Here is a 15,999-nt window from a genome sequence, read left to right on the forward strand (position 1 = left end):
GAATGCATATAGAAACAGGTTGCAGGACAAATTTCCAACACCCTTTTTTACCTATTTTTCCCCTGCCTGTGCAGATATTAATCCAAATATATATGTATCCTCATATGAAAGTCCTTTTTAAAAAAGGTAACATAATCAACTATTTTCTTTTTATGAATTTGGCTCCAAATCTGTACTTTGAGGGTATATTTAGCAGGCTATATTTTAGATGTTGACTTTTTAAAATGGCTATACAGATTTTGCATATTTTCCTATGTGCCTTGATGTAGCAGCCCTCCAGAACCTGCCCAAGCAGACAGACGGTATTTACCGCTCTTCAGAAGATTATAAATCAAAAGCAAGAAATTTCATTTTTATGCCAGATTATACCAGCTATGATCATAGATGCCTGCTATTCATAAATTTTATCTTTGGGAAATTTCCTGCTCCGAATCCAGCAGCAGAAAGAAGAAAAGAAAAACCCCATGGAGGAGCAAATAGGTAAGGAGAGATGCAAAATGCAGAGCCGACTTGTCAGTCTCCACTCCTTAGTGGCTTTTGTGATCCCGAGGACTTTACAGGGATGGGACTGTATATGTAGCATAATGAAACCAAGAAGCAGCTTACTGGATACACACACAACAAACAGCTCTTGGCTTCAAAAGAGCAAGTACAGCAGTAAGAAGGCAAGGGCAGAAGATAACATCCACCCCAAGAAAGTAGATTCCCAAACTTTACATCAAGGCAGATTAAAACATGGCCCATGTACCAAGATAAAAGAACAGTAAAGACTGCTAGAAGTTCAAAGCATTTGTCCTCAAAAGAGGCTACTTTGCAGAATCTCTGTGCGACGTGTTGTTCCAGTCATGCCTCCTACTAATGAGACTGTAATGACCATTCATTGTTCTGGTATAATACATGGACCACAAGAAGTTGCTGAAACCTGAATTACAGCACTGGTCCATCTACTTCTGAATTATCTAAACTGACGGGTTTTGGTAGGAATCTTTCCTAACGCTAGCTAGAAAATCTTGGAACTTTGTACACCCTTAAATCTGTGAAGAGATGTACGCAAATGGCTGAACTAAAAGGTGGCATATCCTGAATAGAGAATTACACAGAAATGCCAAAGGGAGCCTTTACACATTTTAAAGTACTATAAAGTTTAAGTACAAAGCTTCAGTAGTAAAGCTTTGAGAAACCCTACTTTAGAGGCTCTCGAATCCTTAGATTACCACTTAAGTCCCAAAGTGTTTGGATCTCTTTTGAGGCCATAAGCATCAAAACAAATGCTTTCGGTAAGAAATGGCAATGATACACTCTTATTAACGTATGTAACAATTAACAGAGCTAGAATCCAGTGGGATATCTTGATTAAAAGAATTATGCCATCAATAAAACTCTTTCAGACAAAATACCAGATTTGAATCAACTGCCAATGATAATCAGCACATTTTTTATTTGTTGGATACTTGCATTTAAAAAATTTGTTCTAACACACCCTCACCATCACCAATGGATTGCTTACCAACCTTTCGTGGTGCTCTTAGTCTGACAAGGCTATAAAAAAGGTTTACAAGGTAAAACAAGGTCTAGATAGATAGGATGATGTTGTCTGGTTATCCTGAGGATGCCAAATGCAAGACAGTGTGATTATGAGCTGCTTTGCTTCTTGCAACTGCCTAGTTGCCATTGTTATGCTCAGAGAAGTAGTGGAAGAACTCTTCTTTGGAGAAAAAAAAAATGAGCCAAGAGGGAATGATTCTTATTTCCTGAAAGACTCATTCTCCCCTTTCTGTGAAATAGCAATAGCAACAGCACTTAGACTTATATATTGCTTTACAGTGCTTTTACAGCCCTCTCTAAGCGATTTACAGGGTTAGCATATTGCCTCCAACAATCTGGGTCCTCATTTTACCAACCTCAGAAGGCTGGAAGTCAACCTTGAGCCTGGTGAGATTCAAACTGTCAAACTGCAGATAGCCGGCAGTCAGCAGAAGTAGCCTGCATTCTAGCCACTGTGACATCAAACTTCAAAGAATATCTTTTAAAAAGGTGGGAATTGGAGAGGACAAAACAAGAACATATTGCTTGTAATATCCTATATTCAGTGGCCTGTCCATTCTCTTAACAATAAACACAATTCCATCCCATTGTAAAATGAATAACAACCTTCACAGCTCCATCCTTCCCTTCCACTACCCAACCTTCTAATTTTGAATAGACAGTCCTAATGAAAAGAAATAAATTACTTAAATTTGCAAATAATAAAATATTGTATCTGCACATGGTTGACACAAGCTTTATACTGCAATATCTGAGCCAGAAAATAGCTCCAAATGTTGTTTGTTCCTATGGCAAATATGTTTGCTTGTTTGTTTTTAACTTCAACTCTTGTTTGCCATCCTCCAAATGACCATGAAGCAGTTGACTAAGCTGCCAAAATAGTCAAGCTCACGTAAGTATTTTCTCCAGTCCCTGAGGAAATAAAGCAGTGCATTCTGGGATGTTATCCAATCATTAAATATCAGGCCGAACCAGCCCTGGCAGCAAATTAAGGCAGAATATCAAGATTAAAACAACCCATGAACTAGGATGTCGTCACCAAACCTTCAAGCACTTTGTTATTAAACAGGCTTGATGTGGTAGAATGCTCTGCATAATTAAATCAGCTTTCAAGCAGGCAATATTTATGATAAAGGAAACTAGACTGATCTGGAAGGTGCTTTCCTCCTATATGGCTTAATAAAGGCAACTTTGGTTGGAGAGAATTCTTTATTCTTTTGTGCAAGCAGAATGTTGTTGTTTCTTTGAGAAATCCACTCAAATTGGATTATTTTAGGCTAAATCTCTTTAAGATTCCCAAATATGTTCATTAGGAAAACTGGGAAAGTAAACAGCAGCACTTCTTAATAAAAACAAATCTCTATGAATTTTGTGAATACTGGCTTGCCACCCACCTAATGGCAAATTTACTTCTATATGCCTCCAGGAAATGTTAGCTAAAATACTATTATTTGTGCGTAAATCAAAGATGAGGATGCAAACAGAGGCTCCCCAATTCCCTCATTGCCATCAATTATTACAAATGTTATGATCTGAATTAAAGTAAATTTATGCAGTCTTTTTATTAATATTTCCAACCCATAGTTTAAACTGTTCCACTCTTCTACCCAAGACAACCAACAGTCAAACACTCGTTGAGGCTTATACAGAAAATCTGAGTATGAGATACACTTATACAGTATTACCTATTAACACTCCACTTTTAACAGCATTTCAGTTTCACAAAGCAACACACACTTGGGACTCAAGTCCTGAAGATCTCATTCACAACAAATTCACTGGCCTGAGTGCTGATTTTATTTCAGCTCCTCAGAGTTACACTGACCTAAGAAAAAGCTGAAACAAATGGGTTTTATGACAGACAATATCTTTCTCCAGAACCTTGCACACAAAGCTTTCACCATCATTTATAAACTTTGGTAAAACAGTTGAACAAACCACACTTTGGAGTAAAAGTAGTTTAATTTTTATTTAAGTTGCGATTAGTCTTAGCAGCAATTGGAATACAAACTTATGTTCCCTAACTCCCTTGCTGCTATCAATTGAAAAAGTGTTTTACAATCTGAATTCAAAGTAAAGTTATGCCGCCTCTTCTATTAACATTTCCAACCAATATTTAAAATAAGGAGTTGATTTTTCTTTTAATTAGATTTGAGTATACATGGAATATGAAACAGCCCACCCGTCCCAGACAGCCGTGCCCATAAAAAGATTTCTTTATTCAAGGATTGAAAAGAACTTTGGGGGAAATACATCTTATTTTTGGAGACCCCAGAGAAAAGAAAGATGCCAGCAGCAGCCAGATATGAAGCATGTCAAATTACAGGCAACAAAAGGTTTACTTTTTCATATCCTCCCACGACAGCAGCTAATTGAAACCCCAACTAGTGTTTGATATGCATAAACATATTTGGGGTGTGCATGAATTCCTTTGCTTATGCTCATAAAAAGGATATTGAAAACTGCCCTTTAATTTAGACTGATTCAGGTTTAAAATGCTTTGATTAGATTTTGTAGATAAAGTAGAATTACATAAAATTACTTGTGGCTATTACTTTTTTCTAGGAGAATCAAAAAAATTACAACCAGCTGAGAACAGCCATCTTTCCAATGCACTCCGGATTTCCTTGGTTGCCTGTGGCCCAGTAGTGGGATTCTACCTTAGTCACTACCAGTTTGGTAGGTGATCACATGTGCATATGCACGTGTGTGTGCATGCCCCTAATGCACACACCCCAAACAAACCCATCAGCTGAGAAGATGAAGAAATGAAAAACTAGGAGCGATCCTCCCCACCCTTCCAGGTCTTTTATCCTCTCTCAGTTGAGCTGATCGGAGGCTACTTTTTTTTTTTTACTATTGGTTCGTGTGAACCGGTCTGAATCAGTAGCATATTTCCACAGCTATGGCCCTTTTCCCGCTCTTCTACAACAGATCTGTTCCCTTGCAGAAGGATTTTAAGACAACAAGAGACATAAAGTGCCTTTGAAAGCTGGCAAGGTTCACTGGGCTTCTTTGCTTAAGCAAAGCAAAACAAAAAGTAAAGCAAAGCAAAAATTTCGTTTGGTTTGCTTTGGAATTCAGAGAATATGAACTTAAACAGCAAAAGATATTAGTTGCATGAGTATATTTTGTGAAAGGTATAGAACATAGAATAATAGAGTTGGAAGAGACATTGGAGGTCTTCTATTCCAACCCCCTGCTCAAACAGGAGGCCCTACATCATTTCAGACAAATGGTTGTCCAGTCTCTTTTTGAGAGCCTTCAGGGATGGAGCACCCAAAACCTCTGAAGGCAAGCTATTAATTGTTCTCACTGTTAGGAAATTTCTCCTTAAGTCCTAGGTTGCTTCTCACCTTGGCTAATTTCCAACCATTGTTTCTTGTCTTGCCTTTTGGTGGTTTGGAAAAATAGTCTGACACCCTAATTTTTGTAGGAGCCCCTCAAATATTGGAACATGTCCACTCTTGTCCTTCTTTTCATTGGAAAGGAATCTTCAAAATTCTTAAGTTCTTAAGTATTAGTATACTATCCTGACCTTCCAACAGGAAAGAAATTGAGAGACAGATAAACAAACAGCAAGATAGGGGAAAAGATCCTTTGAACTTCATGTTTAAATGCTCCACAAAACCTGCAACATGTTTTGAATGTACAAGGTGCCCATTGAGTTTAGGGCAAACATCAGACTGATAACTCAGAATTATGTCTTGCTACTGGGAATTAAAGCTGAATTTTTTTTTCTAATAATATCTGGTTAGAAGTAAAAGACCTAAATCTACAGATTCATAATGGATTTGAAAGTCCATCAGTAGGGTGACATAAATAAAATATTTTCAATACGAGCACTAATACCTGCACTCAAAGCAAAAGAGTAAAGAAAATGAGTTTGCTTATGGAAAGTTTGATTGAAAATATCACCTCATACGAGTGTTAAAAAATATAACAAGATTTATATTCTTCCAAAAGATTAGAATGTGTTTCTGTATTCAAAAAAGATGGTCTTGAAAAAACAGGGATCTGTAAGTGTGTGTGCTTGTTTTTAATAAAAATATTTCTGAAAGATGTATTGATAATATAAAGAAAATGCCAAGTATTGCATTTGTATTAGTAATAAAGCATTCATTTATTAATTATTCTATCACACTGATATCATATGGTAGGAGGGAAAGTTAGGTCTCCCCCTAATATGGAAGGAAGCTATTTATACATTCGATTATTATTTGTTCTATATGTTGTCTTTTTATTCAGACAATGGGAGAGGATCCATGTGCAATAATATATTATATCATGGAAGATATCAGAGGCATCTGGTAATCTAGCAAACTAGTTATGTAACAGCTGATGGGAGACTATGGGCATTTTTAAGATAATGCAATAATTCAAAACAAAATCACCCACAAAGCATTCGGTTAGAGCTAAAGATGCTCTAACATCTTATGCATTTGGATAGGACAATTTGTGAAATCCAGGGTACAAGTTAAATTGGGAAACAAAATAGAAAATCTTGGAATGACAAATCACCTTGTGATGGCACATTGCAATGGTAAACCACTATCTTATCCTATGAAGAAAATTGTATGGCTGCAAGCCAATAGAAGCTGAACTTGCTTCACTGCAAGTTAAGATTTTGGCTTGAAGTCCTGGACAATTGCAAACAGCACTGCAACAAAAAAATATTGCATTGAGTAACAAAAAGAAAGTTATTCCTTCATTTTAATTTTTCCCCTAATTTGCACTGTATACATATTCCTTCTTGGGAACACCTAAATACAACTCTTGCTAATTTATTCTATGTTCCTCCAAAAAGAAAGAAAACATCTGCTGGATTTTTAAATTCAAATTTAACAGAAAACAGCAGATTGAGAATGAACAATTTCAAGTTCCTTTCAAAACAAGAAACAGAATGTAGCTAGGCTACTCAGTTATTGAGTACCAAGGAAAGATTGGCAAGAGCAACAGCATTTGATCATGTTTAATTAGAAACAGGACCAAATAAGAATGGATGGAACAATGGAATGCTGTTATCAAATTAAATGAGCTGAGTTTTAGCCAGATGTACATATATAAATGAGATAAAAACATAACATGTTATGAGAAATATAATTCATGTTTAGATACTGCACTTATGCACTGCAGCAGATACTATATTAGAGGAGAGGAGAGCTGGAATATCTCTTAATAACATAGCTCCTGTTGCTAGTTTAGTAAGAGGTTATGTTACTCAAATGGTAAATGATAGCAGCTCAAAGCAAAATAACAACAAAAAATCCTTGCTTGATCTATTTATTTCAGAAATGCTATGAGCTTTTGATGAACGCTAGTTATAGAATGAGACAACATTGTAGCTTATTGGTAATACTGGGAAAATTATTGGGAGTACTTACTCACCCAAATTGGTTTTATGTAATCCTGTCCAGCATATTGAAGGTTAGGTGTGCTAGATGATAGGGACATATAATTGTTTACATGCAAACCTAATGGTTGTTTTGTATTTGGTATTTGTGGAGAAAGTTTGGAAGAAAAACAGGAAGAGTTAGAAAATGAACCCAGATTCACCGGCATAGCAGTACCAGAGGAATTGCCATGGGAGCCTTCAGAGTTAGAAGAACATGAAAGGACATTTAAAGATACTGAGCGAGAGGAGGAAGATAAGGGTTCCATTCTGGATACATTCCACTGAGAAATTTGTGGAGAAAGATCCAGAAAAGGAACAAGAAGTTGCTCTGAATTCTTTCCTCTCATTTTCCTTGCCATCTGTGAATGATGGTTCCCAGCAGACATGTGATGATGTTCAAAGACACTCTCCATAGATACATGGTGCTTCTTATGGTCATTTTGTACCTTGTGATACCTCAAGACACAGGCTGGGCTAGAAGCACTCAAATCTAGATGATCATGCATTTTCAAGATGTTGTTTAAAGATGGAGCACTCCTCGAAGGAGAAATAACACCTGGGTATAAATGTGAAGGCTGGTTTTTCCTTCTTTTGCCTCCACTGTGCTCTTGGAAGTTCATTTTGATTTTATAAGGAGGTAATGGTGGCTTATCTCTTTCTGGCAGATGAGGAGAAGACACTGACTTGATCTCCAGCGGTTGCATCCTATCAGGGCTACACCCTTGTGATCGAGAGCCATGGAAGTACTTCATGTTGTTGCTGTTGTTCCTTTGGTCTGGCAAACCACGCCTAGTTTCAGAGTTTATCAAAATGGGTCTTTTCTTTGGATCTTCTTGGGGACTTGGCATGGAAATTGTAATGACAGGCAACAGTGCTACTTCTCTAGTAGAAGCCAACATGCCCTTTTCTTTATGATCTAATGCTTGCTGATCTTGGAAGTTTTGCTTACCATGCAGTTTGGAAATGTTAGGATAAGCCTTAGAGTTGGATTGAAGAATGGTGTCTTTGTGAATAAGAAAGGGCATGTGTTTGGGAATGGAACTATGGTTCTGTTTAGCTGGGATAACAGGCAGGTTATTAAAAGTTCGTTGCTGGACCTGGGAAAGTAGGATTACAGAAATTAAACTATTGAAACACACATTGTAATTAATCTCATAGACAATATGCAATTGTTCAATGTCCTGTACTATGCTCATCATAAGAACTCTTCTTCAATAAGAGAAGAACCAAGCTTGCTTTTAAAACCTTCAGAAAATCAAGGAAACTAGATGTTCTAGCGCATAAACCAGCAAACAACAATGTACACAACTGCTTAACACAGAAGATAGACTTGTAGAAATAGGCCATTAGATTGGTTCGCTATAGCTTTCTATAGTGGATCAATCTAATGGCCTATTTCTACAAGTTGGTGAACTTCTTGGGAGTCAAAGAGAGAACATTAAATAAATGGCTTTCCTTATAGTGACTGATATTCATTGGGGCCCTCTGAATGTGGAATTCCATAGACTTTTAATGAAGATGAATTGGCCTGCTTATAAAATCATCTGAATCAACATTCTCTTACCAGATAGAAGCACACATCTGAGTTTGTTTGCATTTGGAACGTAAGCAGATTATTATTTAGATGAGTTAGGTCTACAAACTAGTATAAATTTAGGAAAAAGCAACATGGAACAAGACAGTGACAAACTAATTCCACTTTGTGGCCCAGGAAGCTATCCAAGACATAACAGAAACTGTGCTTAAATAAGAGGTATTATTTTAACTCAGCAACCCATATCCTATGGCAAGTAATTTTGCACAGTCAAAGGTTGGAAACCTAAGCAATTCTAATGCAATATAGAGAGTTGGGAAGCCATTCATATTACTTCAAATTTGGACTGGAAGATATGTAGATATTTGAAGTTATCTTTGCACCTTTTAAAAATGAGCAGCGTCTTTGAAATGTTTAACAGATAATATAGTATAATCCCAGGATGCCTGTGTTTTTTTAAATGTGATTGTATATGTGCGTCCTATTTAGAAATAATTTCCAGATTGTTGTAAAAGTTACCTCTATTATAATATTTCATTATTTACCCTGAATGTTACAATTATGCTTTTTGACTGCCAATAAATTTTAGCAGTTTACATTTAAGTACATATAAAATAATCTTTTCAAAAGCCTGATTAAAAGCATTGCCATCGCATGTTACACTATACATTTCAAAAGATTCCCATCTCTCAAAGGTGTCCTGATAGTGATATTTATCTTGAAACTGTGGATCGTATTTGATTGCTCTGTGAATTTTACAAGCATTTTTGGCAGATATTATCTAGCCTATTTTAAAATCAAGACCAGAAATATTTATGTACAAGTTAAAAATTCTTCTCTCAGATAAAAATCCTAATATTACAATAGTGACAGCCAAATATTTAACCATGGCTACAGAAACAAAACCTAGATTAATAAATCAACATGTCTGAGTTGTAAAAGCAACAACTGTATCTAGCAATTTATTTTATGTGATAAAGTGTTTTACTTATGCCCAATGTGTTAAATTATATCTGTAGTTTGTTACTTTTATCTGTTTTCTCATTCATATAAAATTACCTAAGGATGCAAGATTGACTAAAATATTGCACAAGCTTTTTAAAAATTATTTTAGCAGTGTGTTTCCATTCTTGCCTGTTTAAAATAGTTCCCAAATTCTCATGCAAAACGTGAACTTGATTACTATAGCAATTGCTTCATCTGACTGAGTCCATTGCACTGAACAAATGAACCTCCATTACACAGAACAAACGGAATGTTTCCAATAAGGATGAGAAAAGCTTTTGATTTTACAGTAATAATTTCTCTTTTCATTCTTTTACCATTAAACAGAGTGGTCAATGCCTGGAACACCCTACCAGACTCTGTTGTTACACCTCAACCCCTCACAGCTTCAACCTCAAACTGTCTACTATGGACCTCTCCCCATTCTTAAGAGGTCCTTAAAGGGGGCATGCATAAGCGCACCAGCATGCCTACCGTCCCTGTCTTACTGTCCCCATTTATCTGTATTTACTTCCTTTGTTCTTGTTTATGTTCATACCTATACTTGTTATCTTGTACATGCTCGGCAAACAAATAAAGTGAAAATAAATATAAATAAATAAATAAATAAATAGCCTGGAGAGTGATCAAGATGACCTTGAAAATCACTCTGATTTTGCTTCAGTCCATGGAAAAATGCAATACAGGAATGGATTTTTGGAAATTCTCTAGAGCTTTTTGCAATGGCTTCCCAAAACCACAAATGTGAGTTGGGGAGATGAGGCCAATTAAAGCTGTGATCTCAGGGAATTCTGTACACTGCATTTATCTTCCGGCTTTCCCTTTGAGAGCTTAAAATGATACACACACGAAGACTTTCCTTCATTATATGCCTGTTTAGTAAGCTGTATTGAGAGAAAATGGCTCACTTAATGACGCCCAGCAATATCCATATTCAAGTGGGGACCTGCAGCTGGGTCTTCTCATACAGGTCTTACATCTTAACCTCTACGCTATAATGAAATGCCCTGTAATAGTCACTCAGCAAAACAGGATAGTTATTAAGAGACCGGCAGTTTTTCAAAGTGGTAGCAATTACTGTGCCCTGGTGGCATCTACTATCTGCTTTTCAATGGGCAATCCTTTCTTTCAGGGCAAGTGTATTATGTGAACATAACCACTTCTTATTCAGTAGCTGGCACCGCTATCATAATTGCAGCAGAGATGGAAGCAGGTTCTTTCTGTGACCTCACAGAGGGAATCGGGCTTTTAAAAAAATGAGCTGATTTTTTTTTTTTTTTACAAATCTATTGTTTTGGACAACTCCCACTCCCTTGCCTTTTGCTAACAAGGTGACAGAGATGCAGTCACCAAGAAAATTACATGCATCAAAGAGGCAATTCAGTCCAGTAGTGCAATGGGCAGTTAAATGTCCAAATGGGGAAGGATTTTTTTAAAAAAATGTTGGTACAACAGCCAACACTTGCTGTATGAAACAATACATTAGACAGCTATTTAATATGGAACAGGCAATAGCTTTCAAATTGTATGGGAGATCCTTAACCTTTCTCTGAAAATGTGCTTGCTTATAATTTGCCTTTTGTAAAAATGTGTACTTTCATGGAAGGATTTAAGATATTCTGAATATACCCTCACACCACTCTGCAACATGGCAATTACGAGATTGACTAACACTTAACCGAGGCTTTCACGTCAATATCCTCATATATTACTTCTGCAAGGTGCTGAGGTTTGCACCATGTATGCAAAACACTTAGGCACATGATTTGCTGTGGAAAGTGTTTCCTGAATGTATAAGATTGAAAACCATTCAAGGGAGGTGGGTGGGAAAGAAGCACATTTCCATGTGGTTTGCAAAACAACATATCTGCAATATAACAGGAGGAGACAGCTAGGATAAAAACAGTGCAAAATTCTAAACAGTGGTAATATGCAAACAACTATATTCTAATTTCATTTACATGCATTTGCACACCCATCCTCAATTACCCATTATATGAGTTGGGAAAAGTACTTATCTGCTCCCATGTTAGACACTGTGGATAGTGAATTCAGTTGTGCATTACTTCTGATACCCAACTTTAAAAAGTGTGTAAACTGCAAGAGAGCTTTTTAAAATATAATCTCTCTACATATAAACAACATGTGTATACGTGATTAACCAAGATATTAAAAATGCTTTGCAGTAGGAATTTTTCCTGACCTATCAAAAGACTGCACTAGCAATAATCATCAATGTTAGGCACAATGATTTATCAGCTGGTACCATGCATGGAGTCTTTCTAAATGGATGCTTTGGCCATACTAGCATTTTCCACCCTATAATACTTTATAAAACATATGTATCACTGACTTTTTTTTTTAAAAAAAAGAGAATATTTCTATTAAGTATCACATACCAGTGAATTTTGTTTTTCAAGTTGCTTGAAAAATACCTAAGACAGAAGAGATCTCTTCTTTTGAAAAATAAAACCACTGAAAACACTCAAGTTTTTAAAATCCTGACCATCAATGCTGCAATTCTATTCTGTTGCTGAAATATTTTCTTCCCAGGATTAGACACACAGGTAACTTTACCCAGTTATAACATACCACCCAGATCTGAATGTGTGATACAACCATGGAATTTCAGAATTGGAAGAGAACCTCCATCAATATAGCTATTGGGTTGGATACAAGAACCTGATGGCATCAGAGGGCAGATGAAGTTATTGGGCCAAATGACCCAATATAATGAAGGATTGGTGCCAGATAATCCCAAAGAATTCTGGGCGTGGGCAGGAGGCTGAAAATGTGTACACATTCAATTTTTACAATACTGGTTTGTATACCTACTCCAAGATAAAATGTGATCGGGCCTACCTCCTTTGCCCAAGCTGGCTTCTCAGTGGCGTTCATCCCTTCCTTGTAATGATAGAGCGGCTTCTTCTCGGTTGGTCTCTGTTCTTGTCGTTGTTGCTGCTGTAAAGAAACTAGATAGTCCCGTTCTTGTTGCAGCTGTCGCTGTAGCCTCTCGGCTTGCCGTTGTTCCTCCAACTGCTTGCGCTTGTATTCCTACCAAGACATGTGCACCACACAAAAATTAACAAAGCCAGAGAAGAGTATGAAATTGTGGGATACCCTCCCATTGTCAGAATGCTACTGTGAGGGAACAGCCATGTCTAAAAGGTAGATGTTTACTGGATGAAAACATTACATTAACATGCAATGGTTGTGATTTGTATGGATTTCAATATTTGTTGTGTTTGACTAAGGTGAACTTTTGGCCAGGCCCTTACCAACAAGCAATTTAAGCTCTCAACTCCATTTATTCTGCATATACACACTATTTACTCATTGCCCATTCCTAATTAATTTCATTACCAAATCTTAACTTCCATCACAAACAGGTATTTATTTGATCTATTCGAATGGGATTCAATCTCTATTCAATCTCATTTTAGGCTTTACATATGAAGTGACTTTAAAAGGGTATGTGTATGGAAACTTCCACAAAGCTTAATGTGTAGTATTTCTGTGTGTCAGTTTAAACGAGATGAGGTAAGTTAAGATTGTGTCTAAAGGGTCTTTAAAATTATGCTTTTTTAAAATATGGATATACTATGTACTAGTAGCTATCAGGGAAGTTTAATCATAATACCTTCAAACTGATGCTATCAATGACACAAAAAACATTAAATCTGAAAGGCATTTATTGTTAAATCTAATAAATTGCATTTTATTTTAATTGACTGCTAGTGCAGAATTATCAAAATGGCTGGCAGTAAAAGAAATCTTTATACATAAGTTTGTTTGCTTGTTCTATTGTTAACAAGGGAATAAAATATAAATATCACTAATTAACAGAATGGTTTTAAAAATCCCTAAATTACATATCTCAAATACTGACAAGATGCAACTTTGATGTAGGAGAAGGGACAATGATAGTAAAAGGGAAAGTTTGTGAATTTGTCTATTTAATTTTAAAATGCAGTGGTACATAATCCTCCAACACACACTCTTCTATCATGAATGTGAAGAAAGCAGCCTATAAAGAAACATGCTACCAGATTGCACAAAGTAAAGAAGTTAGAAAGTGTGTGGATACTGTATTATGGGACATATATCTAGGAGGTTTCACTTAATTCTCATAATGAGCGGAGAACAGAGATGAACAGATGCGCAAGCCAGGAACTCTCCCTCCAACTGCATCCCCAATTATTAATAAAAAGGCAATAGAAACATTCAGAGTTCTTGGTAGGATTGCATTCAAAAAGAAACTAATACAGCATGCTATCTTCTACTCTGGAGATAAAGTTGAACCTTAGTAGCCCAACTTCTCCCAGTATGGCTTTTTATATTAGCTTAGCCTTTTAGGATTGCCACTTCAGATGTCCCCCCTCAAAAAAATTCCTTTGTTTACTAGCACCTTTTTCCATTCTTGTTGTTTTCTGATCTTTATTTCCTTCTCCTTTCTTTGGTAGTCCCCATTAACTATTACATTTAGGCCACAAATAGAAAGCAATACTGCTTATTGGCATTGGAAGAGTCTCCCAAAATCAAGATTTCAGATTGTGCTTATTTCTTAGAAATTCTTCTCTTTCTAGCCAATTAATTGGACTTATAAACTTTTGTTAAAGAGTTAAGAGTTAAATTCAATTGGCATTTATGCTCCAGGATGACTATAGCTATCTTCAGCTATAGGCTCTGCCCGAAACTCTCTTTCTCCATAAATTTGAAGCCCATCTTGGATGAAGAAGGTGTAACAGTGAAATAAAAAAACAATCAGATAAATAAACTAGACTGAAATTCTGGCCTAGGATGTCCATGTTTTGTTCTTGGTAGAAATTTAGTCCATGAGGAGCTAAATTTGGAATAAGAAAATATTATCGAAGATGTAATCAAGCTTTCAATAAAACGTTACTTAAGGCTTAAAACAGAGGTTGGCAATGCAACACACAAAGCACTAGTATGCTCATTGGATCCCCCCAAGAAATAAACTGTCCAAATTTCACATTAAAACCACAACTTTACTGCACTAATCTTGCAAGATTTGGGAACTTTTCCAATAGCCTGTGCACAAGTTTAGCAGTTCTTTTTATGAATGCTTGGACCGTGATCCCAGGTAACTCAGTAGCCAAAAGCTGGCCAGCTGCTGTCTTATAAAAGCCAGCTGCTTTCTCTTTCCTATTCAAAATAAATTGTAAACAATTTGCAACTGAATCTGTGTCCTGATTAAAAGCAAAGCAAACGGCATGATAAGTTAGTCCCAACCTTGGTGCCATGCCTTCCACCCCCATTATTTGCAGATTCTAGAAGTATTAATAAATGCCAAATTGACCAACATTTTGATACTTTCAAGTATAAAAAATGGGAAGAAAGGGTGGCAACCCTATAAAGGCTGATAGCATGCTGTTTTGCTACAGACAGAAAGGATGGGAGAAAGGATGTAAGATGGATCCTGCCTCCCCATTACCAGAAGAAGAGCTTGTTCCTGCAGTAACTGCTGCTGCAGGATCTCTAACTGCCTCTGTTCTTCCTCTAACTGTCGCCTGATGTACTCCTGGAGATGGTGGGAAGCAGGAAGCAGAAAAAGGAGAGAAAAGGGAGAACCATAATTCCAAAGGCAAAAAAGCTGATTGTAAGAGTAGGAGGGAAAAAAAATCACATAACCATTAAAGATTGCTGCTTGATACAGGAGGGTGGAAGCAAAAGGAGAAAATAGAAATACAGGGCAATGCACAAAATTCTTCATTGGCCAAGTGTAAAAATCATACAAGCTGCAAAAACTGTTGCTGAGGAAGTAATAGAGTCTTGTTTCACTTAATGCTGAATGTACATTATGCATAAATATACAGTACTATGGCTGTGAAACATATTCCCCATTGTGTGCCTGTTTACTCTCTTGTAATCTCTCTGTCTCAAATGAATGTAAATGCAAACATTAATTCTTTTCTTGCTAATTATCCCAGCGGTTAGGGGAGCATTCCAAAGGAAGGAATGCAAAAAGGGGGAAAAAAAGAGTTCCCCCTTTTACTCAGCTTCCTAATGAATTTAATTCCAGAATTCATGTGGGTTCACTTGACCAGCATCATATCTTTCTGATACTTTAAAACAGAAGATCATGTCAATAATAGAAATGAATGAGCCATCATGGTGGCGCAGTGGTTAGAATGCAGAACTGCAGGAAACTTCTGCTGACTGCCGGCTGCCAGCAGTTTGGCAGATCGAGTCTCACGGCTCAAGGTTGACTCAGCCTTCCGTTCTTCTGAGGTCAGTAAAATGAGGACTCAGATTGTTGGGGGCAATTTGTTGACTCTATAAACCGCTTAGAGAGGGCTGTAAAGTGCTAAGGAGCGGTATATATAAGTCTAAGTGCTATTGCTATTAAATTGGGTCTCTCAGGCCAATGCCAACATCTCTATACAATATGAAGAAGTTGGGTCATACTGAACTTCCTTTTTGACTGGCAAGTCTGAGTTTGGGACTTAGAAAGCAGTATGCACTATAAAAAAAATTACAATCATTTGGATCTGAAACT

At 36.7% G+C, this 15,999-nt stretch overlaps 1 protein-coding gene across 7 annotated transcripts in view; it reads right to left on the minus strand.

Moving 5' to 3' along the window:
• TNIK (TRAF2 and NCK interacting kinase) overlaps positions 1 to 15,999 on the minus strand; it is a 311,530-nt gene that overhangs the window by 58,303 nt on the left and 237,228 nt on the right. For 4 of the 7 annotated variants that reach the window (XM_087933454.1, XM_087933456.1, XM_087933455.1 and 1 more), the window contains exons 14-15: positions 14,935 to 15,021; positions 12,342 to 12,533 (exon numbers count right to left, since the gene is read on the minus strand). In XM_087933454.1, the coding sequence (XP_087789580.1) occupies positions 12,342 to 12,533; positions 14,935 to 15,021 (279 nt within the window). The remainder of the gene's footprint in view (positions 1 to 12,341; positions 12,534 to 14,934; positions 15,022 to 15,999) is intronic. The other 3 variants (XM_026705758.2, XM_087933457.1, XM_026705757.2) reach the window with 1 other exon arrangement.

This window comes from Pseudonaja textilis, chromosome 4 (genome assembly GCF_049901715.1).
Source record: "Pseudonaja textilis isolate UNSWEBS1 chromosome 4, rPseTex1.2, whole genome shotgun sequence".
NCBI lineage: Eukaryota > Metazoa > Chordata > Lepidosauria > Squamata > Elapidae > Pseudonaja > Pseudonaja textilis.